Source organism: Babylonia areolata, chromosome 6 (assembly GCF_041734735.1).
Source record: "Babylonia areolata isolate BAREFJ2019XMU chromosome 6, ASM4173473v1, whole genome shotgun sequence".
Classification (NCBI taxonomy): domain Eukaryota; kingdom Metazoa; phylum Mollusca; class Gastropoda; order Neogastropoda; family Buccinidae; genus Babylonia; species Babylonia areolata.
In genome coordinates this window covers 47,877,844-47,895,405 of record NC_134881.1, presented here as the reverse complement: position 1 = coordinate 47,895,405, position 17,562 = coordinate 47,877,844, and the positions used below count along the sequence as shown (strand labels likewise).

General features: G+C 44.1%; 1 protein-coding gene across 3 annotated transcripts in view; it reads left to right on the top strand.

The window, feature by feature from the left end:
• The first annotated feature begins 6,194 nt into the window (after window positions 1-6,194).
• The window catches only part of LOC143283102 (spondin-1-like), a 221,377-nt gene continuing 210,009 nt past the window's right edge, over window positions 6,195-17,562 (top strand). For 2 of the 3 annotated variants that reach the window (XM_076589201.1, XM_076589200.1), the window contains exon 1: window positions 6,195-6,772. In XM_076589201.1, the coding sequence (XP_076445316.1) occupies window positions 6,565-6,772 (208 nt within the window). In that variant the 5' untranslated portion in view covers window positions 6,195-6,564. The remainder of the gene's footprint in view (window positions 6,773-17,562) is intronic. The other variant, XM_076589202.1, reaches the window with a different exon arrangement.

Below are 17,562 nucleotides of genomic sequence, written 5' to 3'. Positions count from 1 at the left end.
ATGTGTTTGTGTGGGTGGGGACGTGTATAATGTGTGTGCTCGTGCGTGTGTGTATCTGATGTGAGGGATAACAGGTGGTTATTTTATGTACACGATTCCAATGGCTCTCATTTACGTTCACGCTGTCTTTGAAGAGGATAAACCCCCACCTCCACCTTATTGTTCATTTGTTCATTTCTGTAATATGCACATGACATGCCTTGTATCATTTTACATTGATGGAAGAGTAGTTTATCAGTGCTTCTTTTCTTCTTTTTTTTAAATTTCGTCTTTGCGTCGTACATTTCAAAATATCGACATCATTAGTGATTCCATTATTCATCAATATCTGTGCATATTCACCCTTAAAAAAATTCTTTAATGTAAACAACAACAACAACAAAACACAACAAACAAAAAACAAAACAAAAATCACTTGTTCACAGATAGTCAGATAGTCACTCACGCACGCACACACACTCATTCACTCAATCAGCACACAAACGCACGCAAGCAAGCAAGCAAGCACACACACACACACACACACACACACACACACACACACACACACACACACACTATTACCAGCACTTCTTTTCCTGCACAATGACGATGTTCTGTGTTGTACAACTCTCTCCACGGCAGGGCCCTCCCTCTTTCATTGATGCACTTTAGCTGTGGGCTAATCATCAGGAAAGTGCGGAATGCGCTTTAAGGGTTGAAAGAAAGAAAGAAAAGAAGAAAAAACCACCTACACCTCATATATTGATGCACATTCTCGTGAGAAACTATCTGAAGACGTTTTCAAGGCGGATCATATATAAACAAACATGCAACACAAATCAGAACAGTCATGGATAAATAGCAATAATGATTCGATTCTGAAATAATTATTCATTGACACATATCAATTATGTGATTAAGATTTTCAAAACAAGCATTCATAAATATCAACGGTGTAATTAAAATTCGAGCGGTCTTTGAATGTGCATTCGCTCTCCACTGGTGTGTCTAAAATTAAGAAGATTAGAAAATCAACACAGTGTATACTTTTCTCACATACTTGAGATGATCAATTAGGACAGACAGTGAAAGTCCAAACAGTCAGACCCCAGCAATGAAAGCGAGACGTGAGAAGTTACGTCACTCCGTCATGGTCAGGTGATCACTTGGTTTTGAGACGGAGGTCACACACTAACACACACGCGCGCGCGTACACACGCACGCACATATGCACACATACGCACACACACGCACGCACACAACACACACGCACACACAAATACTAAAATATGCGCGCGCACACACACACACACACGCACGCTCGCACGCACACACACACACACACACACACACACACACACACACACACACACACAAACAAACAAAAAACAAACAAACAATACCCACTTTATGTATTTCTGCCATAAATGTTGACCTCTCCCTCCTTTCCCCTTTGATGTTTCACCCAAACAGAAGATGACATGTCAACGACGTTCACAGACACGAACAGAACGACTGTTTCCTGATTAGACAGACTGGTTCTTTCCGGCCCTTTCTTTGTGGATCCACACTGAAACAGGAATGGTAGGCCTCGGTCCGTCTGGGGTGTTTCACCTGTACTGATCTGTCTATCTATGTATCTAACTATCTATCTGTCTGTCTGTCTGTTTGTCTGTCTGTCGGTCCTGTCTATCTATTAAAAATCTGTATATCTATCCATCAATTGATAATAGATAAATAACACTAAATAAACCAATCTATCTATCTATAATATATACGAACTGTTCAGTGTGCTAACGGGTGTAGTCATACCCGGTTCCCAGCGTGTGAAGAGGGCGGATGGAGTGTGGTATGTCAAGATCCAGAGACTCTTCAGGGTAATTGATTGCTTTCACTGGCCGCTTCTGCTGGGTGCTGTTGGGACTCCGTTAGGGTTTCTTTGCGCTCACCTTTCTTTGGTGTGAGTTCATGGCGGTGGCGGTCTCTTTGATGTCATAATTACCTGTCGGTGTTAAAAGACGTACCTGCTTTCAGGTTGATCTTGTCCTGATCAGGAGAATCAAGGTGTGTCGGACGAGGAGAATGAGGATGACGATGACTAGTTTGAAACCATAATCATACAGGCCATTGTCTATCATGGAATGGTATCGGCGGCCAAAACATAACAGATATCATAATTAATATCAATCGTCAATTATCAATAAACAAATAGAGTTTCCTTTTAAAAAGCAACTTGACACACTTTGTTACCAGATACAGACTCGAATAACGTAATTTCCAATTCTGTGACAAGTAAAACATGCTTGATTTATTTCAAGACAGAATGCGTGTCTTAAAGAGAGAGTAGGGGAGCACGCGCGCGCGCACACACACACACACACACACACACACACACACACACACACACACGATAGCCGAGTGCAAAAGCGTGGAAGGGGAGAGAGAGGGGGGGATGAAGAGAGGGAGAAAGGAGAAAAGCAGCAGACAATGGTCTAAAAAGAAAATCGGTTCCGTACTGTCACTGCAAATTGCGGTGGCGTGGAGCTGTATTTTTCAGGTCAAGACCTACTTCAAAGCATTAGAAAACCCTCAAAACCCACTGCATGACGCAGTCAAAGAACAAAAAGGCAGCCGTCTAGGACGAGGAAGATCATGGATGGGGCAAGCAGAAGACACAATCCAGCTAGTATGCCGACTTCAAGACCTGAAAGAAACAAAAGAATGGGAGAAAAACCCCGAAAACCTCAACCATCTATTCAACACAGTCATTTCACCCACTCTAGGAAGACATTGTCGGGAATGGCCAGAGGGCAAAACTGATGCGGAAGTGAAGCTGCTTATAGAAGAAAACAGTAAAGAAGAGGACATCATCATATACACAGATGGCTCAGTCACCAAAGACCAGTCTGGCTGGGGATTCACTGCGAAACAAAATGGAAAAACAATTTGGGAAGAGAATGCTGCCTACAAAGTCACAACCTCCAGCCTAACGATGGAAGTTGAAGCTGTGACACATGCCCTCCAGTGGCTATCGTCCTTCCATACGCCCGGAAACCAACATGCCATGATTCTAACCGACTCAATGAACCTCATACAGAAAATTGAAAACGGAATGGGAAGCCCAGAGTGGCATAAGGCAATGCGCAACTTTCAGATTAAAAAACTCACATGGTCATACTGCCCGGGACATGCAGGTGTTAAGGGAAATGAGCGAGCTGACAGACTTGCTGGTAACGCAACACCAACGAGCAGCCTACATGTAGGAAAATCGGAAATCCTCAGAAAAGTCAAAGAATACCAAAAAGAACAGGTACAAGGCCATCACACCATCGATCGCCTCAAAGAAATAGAAGCAGAGAGAGGGAGCTGCCGCAAATCTAACATGAAAGGTAGAGCACGATGCTTTGCAAATCAAACAAATATCGGCATCATTTCCAAACCAACATTGCGCAAATTTCTTCAAAACGGAACAGAGTCTCTGTGGGCCTTTCCAAATACAATAGACCGAGCAACACACTAGACGCCACGTTCTTGGCATCAGAGATCTTTTCCCATCCCTCTTGCGGCCAGTCAGTGGCGGCTGTGTGTGTTTGTGTGTATGTGTGGGTCTGTGCTTTTGAGTGCGTTTGTGAATGCGCGAGAGTGAAATTGTACACAAGTGTCAGGAGAGATATGTGTACGTGTGTGTGTGTGTGTGTGTGTGTGAGGGGAGGTGGGAGTGCGGAGGGAGGTGGGGTAGAGGATGAGGTATGTGAGTGTATGCATGCGTACACTGTGGGAGCAACAGGATATTGGAACGTGTATATATATGTGTATATATATATATATATATATATATATATATATATATATATATATATATATATATCTTTGTATGTACGTGTGTGGGGTTGGGGGTGGGAGATATGGGCGTATGTGTGTGTGCTTGTACAAGTAAGTGTTCATCTCTGTGAGTGTGTGTTTGTGTGTGTGTGTGTGTGTGTGTGCCGTGGAAGCTGCGATACGTAGACTAGAAATGAGTGTGTGGAGGAGGGGGTAGAGGAGGTGCAAGGTAATGTGTGTGTGTGTGTGTGTGTGTGTGTGTTGGAGCTCATGTACGTTTATATGTATTTGACTGTGCTTTCATATGTGCTTGTACAAGTAAGTGTTCATCTCTGTGAGTGTGTGTTTGTGTGTGTGTGTGTGTGTGTGTGTGTGTGTGTGTGTGCCGTGGAAGCTGCGATACTTAGACTAGAAATGAGTGTGTGGAGGAGGGGGGTAGAGGAGGTGCACGGTAATGCGTGTGTGTGTGTGTGTGTTGGAGCTCATGTACGTTTATATGTATTTGACTGTGCTTTCATCTATGTGAAACTGCATGTCTGGTGCATTTCTGTTATGCATGTGTGGGTGTATGTGTGAATGTGTGTCTTCATATTTTACATTTATTTGCTTATTTATCACCATTGTTGTCTTATTTATTTATTTATTTATTTATGTTTTATCATTGTCATTTTATTAGTATTACTAATATTATTACTACTACCCTTTTCTATATTATAATTTTTATTTATTTATTTATTTATGCAAGCTTATCTATTATTTATTCCCCCGTTTTGTTTTGTTTTTTTGTTTGTTTGTTGTTGTTTTTTTTTGTGTTCTCAAGGCCTGACTAAGCGCGTTGGGTTACGCTGCTGGTCAGGCATCTGCTTGGCAGATGTGGTGTAGCGTATATGGTTTTGTCCGAACGCAGTGACGCCTCCTTGAGCTACTGAAACTGAAACTGAAACTGTATTTTTCTTAGGAGGACGAGGAGAGGGGGGAGGGGTGGAGGAGGGGGATGCATATCTATTTTCATTTTGGTCAGCCTTGTTCCACAGCATGAACGGCTTAGACATGTGTGATCAGCGAGCGTGTCGCTACCAGAACACATTCATTTCAACATTCAGACCCACAAAAAGGAAACAGAATTATAGCCAGTATTTTTCTTTAATTCACTGTGAATATACTTTTCGAAATATTTTTAATCGACACAAAGGTTTACAATTAACAAAATCTGAGTGTACCGCGATAGTGAAAACGAGACTAAATCAAGTGATTAACAATGAAAGCAGTCCACCATGCGCCGACTGTGGTATGCAAAATTGCCGTTCAAGTTGGCTTTCGTATGTGTGTGTGTGTGTGTGTGTGTGTGTGCGTGCGCGCGCGCGCACGTGCATGTTGTGTCTGAATGGTGTGTGTGTGTACGTGCGTGCGTGCATGTTGTGTCTGTATGGTGTGTGTGTGTGTGTGTGTGTGTGTGTGTGTGCATGTTGTGTCTGCATGGTGTGTGTGTGTGTGTGTGCATGTTGTGTCTGTATGGTGTGTGTGTGTGTGTGTGTGTGTGTGTGTGTGCGCGCGTGTGTGTGTGTGCTTGGTGTGGGCGTGTTCGTGTGTTCATGCATAACCTGTGTGTGGAGTGTGTTTGTGTGTGTAGGGGGCTGGGGGTAAGGGGGCGGTTGGGGGGGCGGGGGGGGGGGGGGGGCGGGGGTGTATTCAATTGAGCTTCAGTTTAGCATTTCCCTTTCATCTAAATTATATTAGACGGGAAAATAGTGTGTGCATGCGGACGTGCGTGTATGTATGCGTGTGTGTGTATGTATATGTGTGCGTGCGTGCGTGTGTCTGTGTGTGTGTGTGCGCACGCGCGCCTCTGTGTGTGTGTGTGTGTGTGTGTGTGTGTACGGTAAGAGAGAGACAGGGACAGACAGAATATCAGTTTGTGTCTTCTGTCAGTGATGCCCTGAGGAGTGCTGCTTTCGGTGCAAAGCCAGTCTGTTCCTAAACGCTGTGTTTGACAGCCTCGTTAGTCTTAATTTGTCACAACGCGGCACCGGCCTGTTTGAAAAGTTACACAACAGGCTGATTGAAAATAATTGATGGTTGGCTCAACACCCTCCTCCCCCTCTCTCTCCCTCCCTCTCGCCGCTCGGCTCTCAAAGTACACCGCGCGTGCACCCTGTCCCCTCTCTCTGTCACAGCCCCCCGCGCTTCCTGGGTTAATCTGCTGGGCGGGGCTTCGGGGGTGTGGGTGTGGAGGTGTCGGGAGGACACCAGCCAATCACAGAAGAACGTGCCGGTTGAGTGACACTGCCGAGGAAAGATTTGCGCGAGCTGCGAACCGAATGTCGGAGTTTACCTTTCCATTTTTTTTCTCTCAGGTGAACGTGGGGGCTTGTGCTTCTTAGTTCTCTGATTCGTTTTCTTGACTGGAGAGCGAGCGAGCTACCGATGAGTAGCCACTGTGCTACAAAAGTGATTCGTTGTGCTGCGGCGGTGTGAAGCAGTTGTTCAGTGCATTCGGAAAAAAAATTGTTCAGTCAGCGTTTACTGTTTTGTCCAGGTTTTTTATCTTTGAGATTTCGTTCCGGTTGATTTTTTCGTTACCACTTTTTATATCGTTTGGATCTTTCACTGCAGTGAGCCATTCTTCCAAAATGATTTTTTTCGGAGAAACTCTGAGATAATCCCGTCTGTGGTTGCGAGTGGATAGCAATGTGAATGTGAAGGAGGTCGTCTTGATTTCTGATCATTTTTTGCGGGCCAGTACCAATTAAATCTGCCATTATGAAGGCGAAAACTTTCGTGCTGAGTGTCGTCTGCTTCTGCAGTTGGGTGGGCAGTGCTAACGCGGTGGCTTCCTACGTGAAAGCGATCTGTGATCGGAATCCTATTCACACTACTGCTGCTAAGTCGGCTGGCGATAATGGATTTAAGATTTCGTTTGAAGGTTTGCCTGCTCAGGATAAGTTTCAGCCAGGAGAAGTGTACACAGGTGAGTTGAAACTGTCTCTTTCTGTGTTGACTGGTGAATTTTCACGTTGTCTGAACACTGAGTTGTTGTTCAAGGTTGTGGTTGTTGTTGTCTTGGTCGTTCTGTTTTCTCCTCAGTGGTGAGTTTGTGGTCTGGGGTGAAACTGAGGTGATGGCTGCGAATTTTATTGACATATCATATTTTTCTAAACGATTATTTGAGCAGTTCAGGGTGTCTTTCAGTCTCTCAGTCTCTGTTTCTGTATGTCTGCGACTCTGTTTCTAGTACTGTCTGTCTGTCTGTTTGTCTGCCCGCATCTGTGTGTGTGTGTGTGTGTGCTGTGTCTGTGTGGCTGTGTCTGTGTCTCAGTTTCTATCTGGTTGTATCTCTGTCAGTATATTAAAATTTGTCTCTCACTTTCTTTCCCTTTGTCTCTATCTTTTTTTCCGCCCCTGTTTTTTTTTTTTTCTCCCTCCCTTTCTCTCTCTCTCCCTCCCCCCTATCTCTCTCTTTTACGCTAGGATTCAACAGAAACCCAATCAACCGTGGCCTTCATAAAAATGGCGGCGGCATCTATCAGTTTTTCTCCAAAGAATATTTTTTATCGTAATGGTTCATCGCCTCACCTGCCACTTCTATGTCAGTCTGTCTGTCCGTCTGTCTGTCTGTCCGTCTGCCTCCCTTACACCCCCTACCCCACAAAACAACAACAACACGATTAGTTATTGCAATTTTGGCCCGTTTACATCATTGTTTCAATATGCTTCTTGTACTTTTATTTCTGTCTTTCCTTATTTCCTTATTCACGCACAGGGAACTTAAAAAAAAAAAATCTATCTATCTATCTATTATATCAATCTATCTATCTCATAATAATGTTGGTGATCATGATGATGACTGATTAATGGTTCTGATTACGATTAGGATATGATAATAATGGTGTTGGTTATGATGAAGACGATGTTCTTAAACGGTTTCGTAAAATTCTCGTGCATTGTAAAGACAATCACGCTCCTTTGTTTAGTAAAAACGATATAAAAATGCAGGCCTAATTTCATTTATGTTTATTGTAATAAAACAAGAGTGAATGAAATATAGGTCTAGATTAATCAGCCACGTGAATATCATGATGATATCTATGTACAGTTTTGTGTCGGCACGTTATTAGAAAGCACACTATGTTCACGGTCAGGTGAGTGTGTGTGTGTGTGTGTGTGTGTGTGTGTATTTGTGTGTATGTGTGTGTGCGTGTGTGTGTGTGTGTGTGTGTGTGTGTGTGTGTGTGTGTGTGTGTGTGTGTGTGTGTGTGTATTTGTGTGTATGTGTGTGTGTGTGTGTGTGTGTGTGTGACGAAGATGTGTTAAGTTTACTGATGATACCCTATGAACTTCGTAACAATCTGTGTCTGTCTCTGTCTCTGTCTTTCTCTATCTGTCTGTCTGTCTATCTGTCTCTCCCTCTCTCTAAGTGCCTCCATCCTCCAACTTTCTTCATCTCTCTCTCTCTCTCTCCCTCCCTCCCCCCACCCCACCTGTCTCTCTCTCTCTCTCTCTCTCTCTCTCTCTCTCTCTCTTTATTCCATCGTACCACATCTGTTTTTGAAGCGCACACATTTTTTCTCCCTCTCCGGTCCTCTCTCCTTTCCCTTCTGTCTTTTCGGTTGCTCTCCCCTCCCGGTCTCCCCCTCTCTCCTCACGCCCACTCCCACCTCTCGCTCTCTTCATTTCCTCGGATGGTTCAGTGAAACTCGGGGCGACTCGATCCCCACCCCACCCACGTTGGTAAATAAAAGAAGAAGAAAAAAAAGTTTAGTTTATTTTCTTTTGTAGCTTAATGAACTTGGAATTTCCCCGAGTACTGCTCGTTCTCATGTTCTCCTTTCATGTGTGTTTATTTTCGGTTTCTTGTTCTGATATATATATATATATATATATATATATATATATATATATATATATATATATATATATATAATCTGTGTATGTGTGAATATATATAACTATACCTCTCTTTCTCTGTACACACACACACACACACACACACACACACACACACACACACACACACACACACACATGTATATATATGTAATTTAGAACGTGACTTGAATTGTGTCTCACCCATTATGCAATATGCATGTAATATGTTTTGTTTTTGTTCTTGTTTTTTGGGGTGTGGGGTGAGCGTACAGTTCGTCTGTGGTTTTCATTTCTTCTTGCTTCCGTGAATTCATCCTCACAGGGATTTTCAAGGTCAGTTTTAAACATAAATGTTCTGTGAGTGCTATTCCATTGCGAATGAAATAATAAGATTTAATGGAATTACTGTGTAATCGATTTTCTCTCTCTTTCGCACGTGTGTGTGTGTGTGTGTGCGCGCGCGGACAAGGTGTGTGTGTGTGTGTGTGTGTGTGTGTGTGTGTGTGATCCTCTTCGCCGTTCTGTTGTGTTATTTAACTTCAACAGAAATAAAAGAATGAATGCGTACGTTCAGCATTGTCATCATCATTGTTCGGTTTACGTTTATGTTCCATTTCCACTGATGTCGGTTTTACGATGTCCGTAAATTTTCAGTGATTAATTATCTTATCCACATGAACATGACTGTTGTGACATTCTGTTTTGAATTAGTCGTTAGATTAAACAGTTGACATCGGTTTAAGATCATGAACCAGAACACCTGCCCAAGTCTCTTCTTCTTCTGCTGCTCTTTCTCCTCCTCCTCCTTCTTCGTCTCCCTCTTATTCTTTATCTTCCCACCACATTGCTCAACCATTGGATGCTGACACTGTAGATCAGATGATCTCAGCGTGATACCCAGTTGTATCAAGAATAGAGGTTTCAGAAACTTGCGAATGAAACTTATTAAGTGATTCTGTTAGAACGAAAGTCAAGATCGCAGTGGGGATTATATTCAAAAGTTGTGTGTTTATTCATCTTATTTTCTGTTTTATTTATTTATCTATTTTTTTAGGAAACAAATCTTCGGATCTCGATTGCTTAAACGTCTGATAGTATCACACACCAGTAACATTTCTATCCAGGAACTAACAGCTTTCCCCGTGACCATAGAAAAAAAACAACACCCAAAACGATAACTACCCCATCCTAACCTCCAGCTCTCGGAGAAAAGAGAAGAAAGAAAAAAAATGTTAAAGAAAAGAAAACAGGGAAAACAGAACCTAATACTATCCACACATGTTGATCGCTGTGTTATAAACTTCCTGCCGGATCTCCCTAACCACCAGTGTAAACCCCGAAAACGTACCGCACTCACGCGGGTCTTTCGTCGTCTATTTAAAACGTTTAAAATTCCCTTTTTCAACCAGTATTGAATACCCCCAACCCTCCGCTCACCCCCCTCCCACATCTTCCCCGTCTTTGGAGCTGTTGTGCTTTGGGGACTGGGGGTGGGTGGGTGGGAGGGGGTGTTCAGACCGGAGATAACAGAGCACTACACGACTGCAAAACACCCGATACAAGCCTTAAGTGCACCCGGTATTCTCTCCTTGAAACGGCGGAAGAAGAAAGTCCGGGGTGAAGGGATTCCTTTCAGCTCCGATCTCCCGTTCACTGCCGGGTAGTTTTAGAGGTTAGTCCACCCGCGCTTCAGCTCCACCCGACCCCACGTTGGGTGAACGCGGTTTGTTTGGAATGGTGGGGGGACGGGGCAATGGGGAGGCGGTGGGTGGTAGAGAGAGAGAGAGAGAGAGAGAGAGAGAGAGAGAGAGGAATACCTTTACGTGTGTTTTAAATTTGTCTCCCTGTGTTACGTGTGTTCTCCAAAAAGATAAAGCAAGGTTCCCAAAATAAACCATGCACATGTGCCCGCATCGAAACTTTGAACACACGAACACGAAAACAAGCACAGACGGGGAACAAATCCTGCTGTTACATTACGTAACAGATACTGTAACAGATACGATGATAACACTTAGAGCATCAGAACATAATATTCACTGAAAAATAAAAAATACGCCTGTGTTTTCACGGCAACATACAAAACACTCCAAAATTCACGGTAACGAAAACTTTTGATTTCGCCAAAGTGCAGACGGAATGGCAACACGTAAACATGCGGAGAAACATAAACGGGAAACCATGCCGTCATTTCTTAATGCAGCAGAAAGCTGACAACAAAACCTTGAAAAAAAAGCAACTGTTTCGGTGAAAAAAAAAGAAAAAGAAAGAAAAAAACGACAGCAAAAAACAAAAACAAACAAAAACTTTCATTACAACACACAGCAAACACAATGTTAAAATACAGAGGGCACAGAACATGCACTGGGGAAAAAACAACTTTATCACGTGGAAGACAGAATGACAACAGTGTTCAGCTGCAAGGGCGTGTCATAGCGTGCGGGCTGATACATGTGCGCTGCAACACATCTGCTGTAAAGAAAATATCTTTAAAAAGGTCCAAATACCTGTCCTTCGCATCAACCCAACGCGCCAGTCAGGAAGTGTTGAAAGCGTAGTCAGGCCTTGAGAGCATACCCTGCAGTGAAAAAACATGAACACGTGTCAAATAATCGGTATAAGGACAAGCCCAAAGCTTTCTTTTTGAGGAAGTATCTGGGTTTGTCCCAATGTACCAAAAATTTACCAGTGTGCTAGCACAATGGGTAACATAAGCAGCATTGACTTGAAGTTGTGTACCTTGTGTTTGGAGAGAGTTGCCACTCTTTATTGTTTATTAAACAAATCATATCGATTAATCTTGCAACAAACAGGATGGCAACATACAGATCATTCACCGAGGAAAAACAACAACTGTCACTTCATGTGGACGACAGACTGGTGACAACACAGAGCCGCCCCCCATCCCCTGATCCTGTGGTAACGAGATTTCACAGAACAGTAATCTGGCAGTGACAGTGACCTGCTGATCACGCGATCTGCCGCAGCATCCAGCCACACTGGCTGGCTGGCAAAGCGATGTCATTCCTACACCACACTATGTGACAGGTGCGATCTGGAGGTTTATGTTGCAGCTTTTAGACCCTTTCATTTTGAGGATACACTGTGCCTTTCACAGCTTTTACTCATGCAGCTTTTAGACCTTTTCACAAGTTTCAGTTTGAGTATACATTATGCCTTTTAGAGCCTTTACTATGCAGCTTTTAGACCTTTTCACAAGTTTCAGTAGGAGTATACATCATGCCTTTTAGAGCCTTTACTATGCAGCTTTTAGACCTTTTCAGAAGTTTCAGTTTGAGTATACATCATGCCTTTTAGAGCCTTTACTATGCAGCTTTTACACTTTTTCCGTCTGAGTAAAATAATGTGCCTTTTAGAGCTTTTGGAATTGCGCGTTTTAGACGCTATTTGTCGAGTATTATTATTACGCCTTTTAGATCCACTGGTGTGATCCTTTTAGACCGTCAACTGGTTTTAAATTGCGCATGTTAGAGCCATCAGTGTCACATCAGTTTATATTGCGCCTTTTAGAACCTGTAGAATGTCCCTTTTAGATTCTCGGCTTAGTTTGCATTGCGCCTTATAGAGCCTTCAGACTTTGGCCTCTTAGACACTTGTGGGTACGTTCTGCGCCTTTTAGACTTTTTGAGTTAATAATGCGACTTCTACTTACTCAAGATGAGACCCCTAAACTTTTCATTCCGTCTTTTAGACCTTTTATGTGAATGGAACTCGAATTGAGTCAGTGAGCTTTAAGATACTAGACAAAAAAAGTACAGTGACTCGCGTTCAGACAAAGGGACGCAACTTCAAGCCACTGCTCTTTGATGCAACCCTTGATGTGGCATATATGTAAATAAGAAGTACAAAGAAACAAAAACAGACACTTATGTTTATATTGCGCTCTTTTAGACCCTTCTGGAGATAGCGTTTTTCATACCCAATTCTTCTTCTTCCTCGTTCGCCTCCCATTAGATAAGCAGCCCGGTGTCCTCGATGAAGGCTGCCGTCCGTCGCAGCTCCTCCAGGGTGCCGTACAGCTTGGCTTCCACTGCTGTCGGTGTTGGCCAGTACTTCCTCCTGGATGCTGCATGCGTCGTACAGTCTTGAAGGATGTGGTCGGTTGTCATTGGTCCCTCACCACAAGGGCACTCTCTACTCTGTCCAGTGCCAAATTTTGTGTGCATGTGGGGGAGCAGGCGGTTGTGTCCGGTCCTCAGGCGGAAGATCTTGACCTGTTCCCGTCGTTCCAGCAAATGGTATCTCTTCTGGGTTATATTTGGGGTGCTGGAGGCGCCACTTTATTCCTTGCTGTGCCTCGATGATTGTCTTGATTTCATCGTATGACACCAGTTTGTTGGCCTGCTCCTGTGCACCGTCTCTTGCCAGAATGTCCGTTGTTTTCGTTGCCTCTGATGCCAGTGTGCTGGTACCCATTGTATCACCACTTTCTCCAGTCTGGCACTGAGGGCAAAAAGGGCTGAAGTGAGATGGTTCTGTTCTTTCATATGCGCGTCTTTTAGATCGTTTGGTTGGGTTTTTATAGCGCCATTTTGACCTGTTGTTGATTTCATATTGTTTTTGGACCCTTTCGGTGAGTTTATGTTGCGCCTTCATACTTGTTAAGTGAGTTTGTGTTACTCATTCTAGATCGTGTGTCTCAGGTTATATAGTGTGTCTTTTATGTCCGTGAGGTGAGTTTCTACTCCGCATTTTAGACTCATTTATTTTTAACATGAATTTGATGTGGACTGCTCGTCTTAAGTGTATGATTGGGTACACTACCCACGTGATCAAATTACCGCTTCCGTTCACAGCTTTTTATATCTGGAGTTTATAAAACACGCACGCACGGCACGGCACACACACACACACACACACACACACACACACACACACACACACACACACACACACACACACACACATTCACTCATGTACGCACGCGCATACGCACACACGCGCTCACATCCCTCCACACACATGCACGCACACGCACGCACGCACACACACATACACATACGCACGCCATTTCGCACGCTCCTGTTTGTGTAACTCATTCCCCTAATGCACATGATTATTTGCGCGTGCTCTCTCTCTCTCTCTCTCTCTCTCTCTCTCTCTCTCACACACACACACACACACACATATACACACACACACACCACTGTATGTTGAAATAAAACCCACGGATAAAAAAAATCGGTTAAAAACATTAAATGCTTACAATACCACAGATAACAGTAACCCACAGTGAACAACAGTAATCCACAGTGAACATGAACTCCCTTTCATGTTTTCCTCACAGTGATTTTGCTATCAACCAAACCGCGGCCATACAAAAGCTTTTGTCCCTAAAACCACAGCGAGTAAAACACATGGACGCGAGTCTTTAACAGCTTACTTTGTCCTTTGAGACGCTGGGATCGATAATCTGTGTGTAAAGACGGGAGGCTTGGTTCAGAGGAGTGGAGCTATGTTGATACCGTTTAGGGGCAGGGAAAAGTGTAAGGGGGCAGGGACTGTCGTATATTATTTAGAGTGAGTGGCGGCTTTCCGGATTGGGGGTATCACGGCACGCACCACATTCTCTGATCCCCAGGGGTCATTGGGTCATGAAGTGATATCTTTCTCTCCCTTTCTCTCCTCCTTTTTCACTGCTTTAGTAACGACGTACCTTGCCCTTCTCTTGCAGTGGAATGTTGTGTACTTTTTACTTTGCATGTATGTGACGGCGAGCATGCATGTGAGCGTGCTCGCGCTCTCGCATTTTCACGCGCACACGCACGCACGCATGCAACACATATACACCATCACACACACACACACACACACACACACACACACACACACACACACACTCTCTCATCCGTCCACATGGGGGACAAAAGAGACAACTGAGGTTTTCTGGTTCTGGTTTCTTTGAGTGTCTTCATTGGTGAGGTTTCAGCTGTGATATCATGACTGATTCTGATGAACTGGTTACTAAAAACGGCCGGTACCAGTTGATGTCATGCAGTTGCCAAAAGGAGGAATACAGCTTGAAACCTTTCCTTTGCGACAGTGTAGATTCTAGGTCTTGAACCGAGAGACAGAGGGGGAGAGAAATGGGGGACAGATCGAGACGAACGCAGGAAGAGACAGGAAAATAAAAAGAGAAAGAAAAATGAAACCGAGATAAAAACACACAGGTATTTCACATATCGCCAGCCAACCCCTTCCTCCCTCCATTCCCACAAAACCACACCACATTCCTTTGGGAAGAAAAAAAAAAAAAAAGACAATCATAAATAGAAATGAAAATAACGAATCCCACACACGGAACAAACGTCACGACACACCATAAAAACATTTAAAATTAAAAATAAAAAAAAACACCTAAAGGCGCCCGCAGACCGACAGACCGCGGACCACGACTGACGAAAAACAACCACGCGCCAGACCAGACGCCCTATCAAAAAGCGTACACGGGTCGGCAGCGACAGAAAACAAATAACACGCCGAGCTGCAGCCGTGTTTACCGGGGACGGTGCACATAGGACGCGTCATGATCCTGTCATAAAACCCACATTACACGGGTCTGACCCGCTTCACCGTCACCGCGGGGCGACCCCTAGCGGCGTTGCAGTAATCACAGGGCGGCGGGGCGAGAACCGTGGTACCATTACGGAATGTGAACACATCGTGCAGGGGGGTGGTGGTAGCGGAAAGTCCGTGGCGCTTTGCCCCTGCTGCACAGTACGGAGAACGGCATCGTAAAACTCGCCGGGGGATGACCACGCGGAAATGGTACCCTGGCCTCGGCTCAGTCTCATGGTTGTCTGTGTTTAAAAAGAAGAGAAAAGAAAAAAGAGTTCATGCGCGAACACACGAACTACATCCGCGTATGGCGAACGGTGGGGGTATTGGTGGTGAACTGTTGCCGGCGATGATCCAGCTCAAGACAGCACACACACACACACACACACACACACACACACATGTTCACGTACTGTTGGGACACACATGTACACGTAAGGACACACACACACACACACACAAACACACACACACACACACATTCATGCACGTTCGCACGCATGCACGTACACACGCATGTACGGACGCACACGCACGGACACACACACGCATACACGCGCGCGCGCGTACACGAACGGACACACACACGTATACACTTAACGTTGCAGAATACCGTAGACAGCCTATGTTAAAGGCAGACACAGACTGTATCTTTTTTTCTCAAATTTTCCCCCCATGAGACTGTCTCGATTTTTACCCCCATGAGACTGTCTCGATTTCCAGACAACACGATTTATTATTTTGACGGGACAAGTGTCTCTTACGGGGGAGATAAATATCACCGAACAAAAACGAAATAAAAAGGGCGGTAATGGAAATGGGTGATGAATGCTTCGCTGGAACGAAAGAAAAAAGACTTCAGATGCCTTTTCACTTCCCCCTGTCTCGGTTTCCGATAACACGCGCCATGTTATCAGAGCGCAAATGCACCCCCTTGACAATGACGTATTTCCGTTTCACGTGCACTTCGCACTTCCAAGCAGGCACAATCTGACAAATTCAAGAGGGGAGATTGCGAAATGTTACGTAGGAAACAACGCCATGTTTCGCACACCTCACAGTTCGCTCCGACCTTTTTCAGCAGGGAAGGTTTGCTTTTACTGTCACACTTCTATCATTTGTCTTCTGAGAAACCCTATTGTGTCCCCCAGATACCCTCCCACTGGTATCTGGCCCCCCACCACGCTCTCCCCCCCTTCACCCCCTTTCCTGTTTAGGGATATTTTTCTCTTCTCTTTTGAAAAATAATCGCAAATTTAATAACATATCGTGATATTTCGTAAATCAAAAAAGCATTGATGATGGTTTCGAGTTTTTCTTTGATCGTCTGGAGTTCAAACGATTTTTTTAATTAATAAATAAGTTTTTCCTCCCTCCATCCTCTCTCTCTCTCTCTCTCTGTCTCTGTCTGTCTCTCTCAAGATTTCAATCTCTGTCCGGCTCTCTCATCTCAATTAGTGACTTTTTGGTACATAATAAATTCAACGATTCCGGCCTGTTCCGCCGACTAAAACGTTCTCATCTTCATGTCTATTTTGAAGCCACTATTAGTTGTATGAATCATATTATCGTCACAATGTTTAAGGCGTACGCATGACTTGTTTTTGAGGTGATGGATGAAAGGGTAGAAGAGAGAGAGAGAGAGAGAACACTGAACACTGAAATGTTTAATGCCATTTGCTGTAAAGCTCTAGTATTTGTATTTCTTTTTATCACAACAGATTTCTCTGTGTGAAATTCGGGCTGCTATCTCCCAGGGAGAGCGCGTCACTATACTACAGCGCCGCCCTTTTTTTCTTTCTTTTTTTTCCTACGTGCAGTTTTATTTGTTTTTCCTATCGAAGTGGATTTTTCTACAGAATTTTGCCAGGAACAATCCTTTTGTTGCCGTGGGATTTTTTTTTTTACGTGCGCTAAGTGCATGCTGCACATGGGACCTCGGTTTATCGTCTCATCCGAATGACTAGCGTCCGGACCACCACTCAAGGTCTAGTGGAGGGGGAGAAAATATCGGCGCCTGAGCCGTGATTCGAACCAGTGCGCTCAGATTCTCTCGCTTCCTAGGCGGACGCGTTACCTCTAGGCCATCACTTCACATAGTGACATAGTAGGTACAAATCAGAACAAAAATGGTGCAAAACAAATAAAATGGAACAGAAAGGAAAAACACAAAGTAAACTAAACTACTAAGGGATAAGCAGCACTTTGGTACTTTGTCATTTGCCTAAAAAGTCCATGTGGTAGGCGGGTACTGTGCCTTTTTTCCCCAGGTCGTTCGTCTCCAAGGTTTGAGCAGTACACAGGAAACAAAGT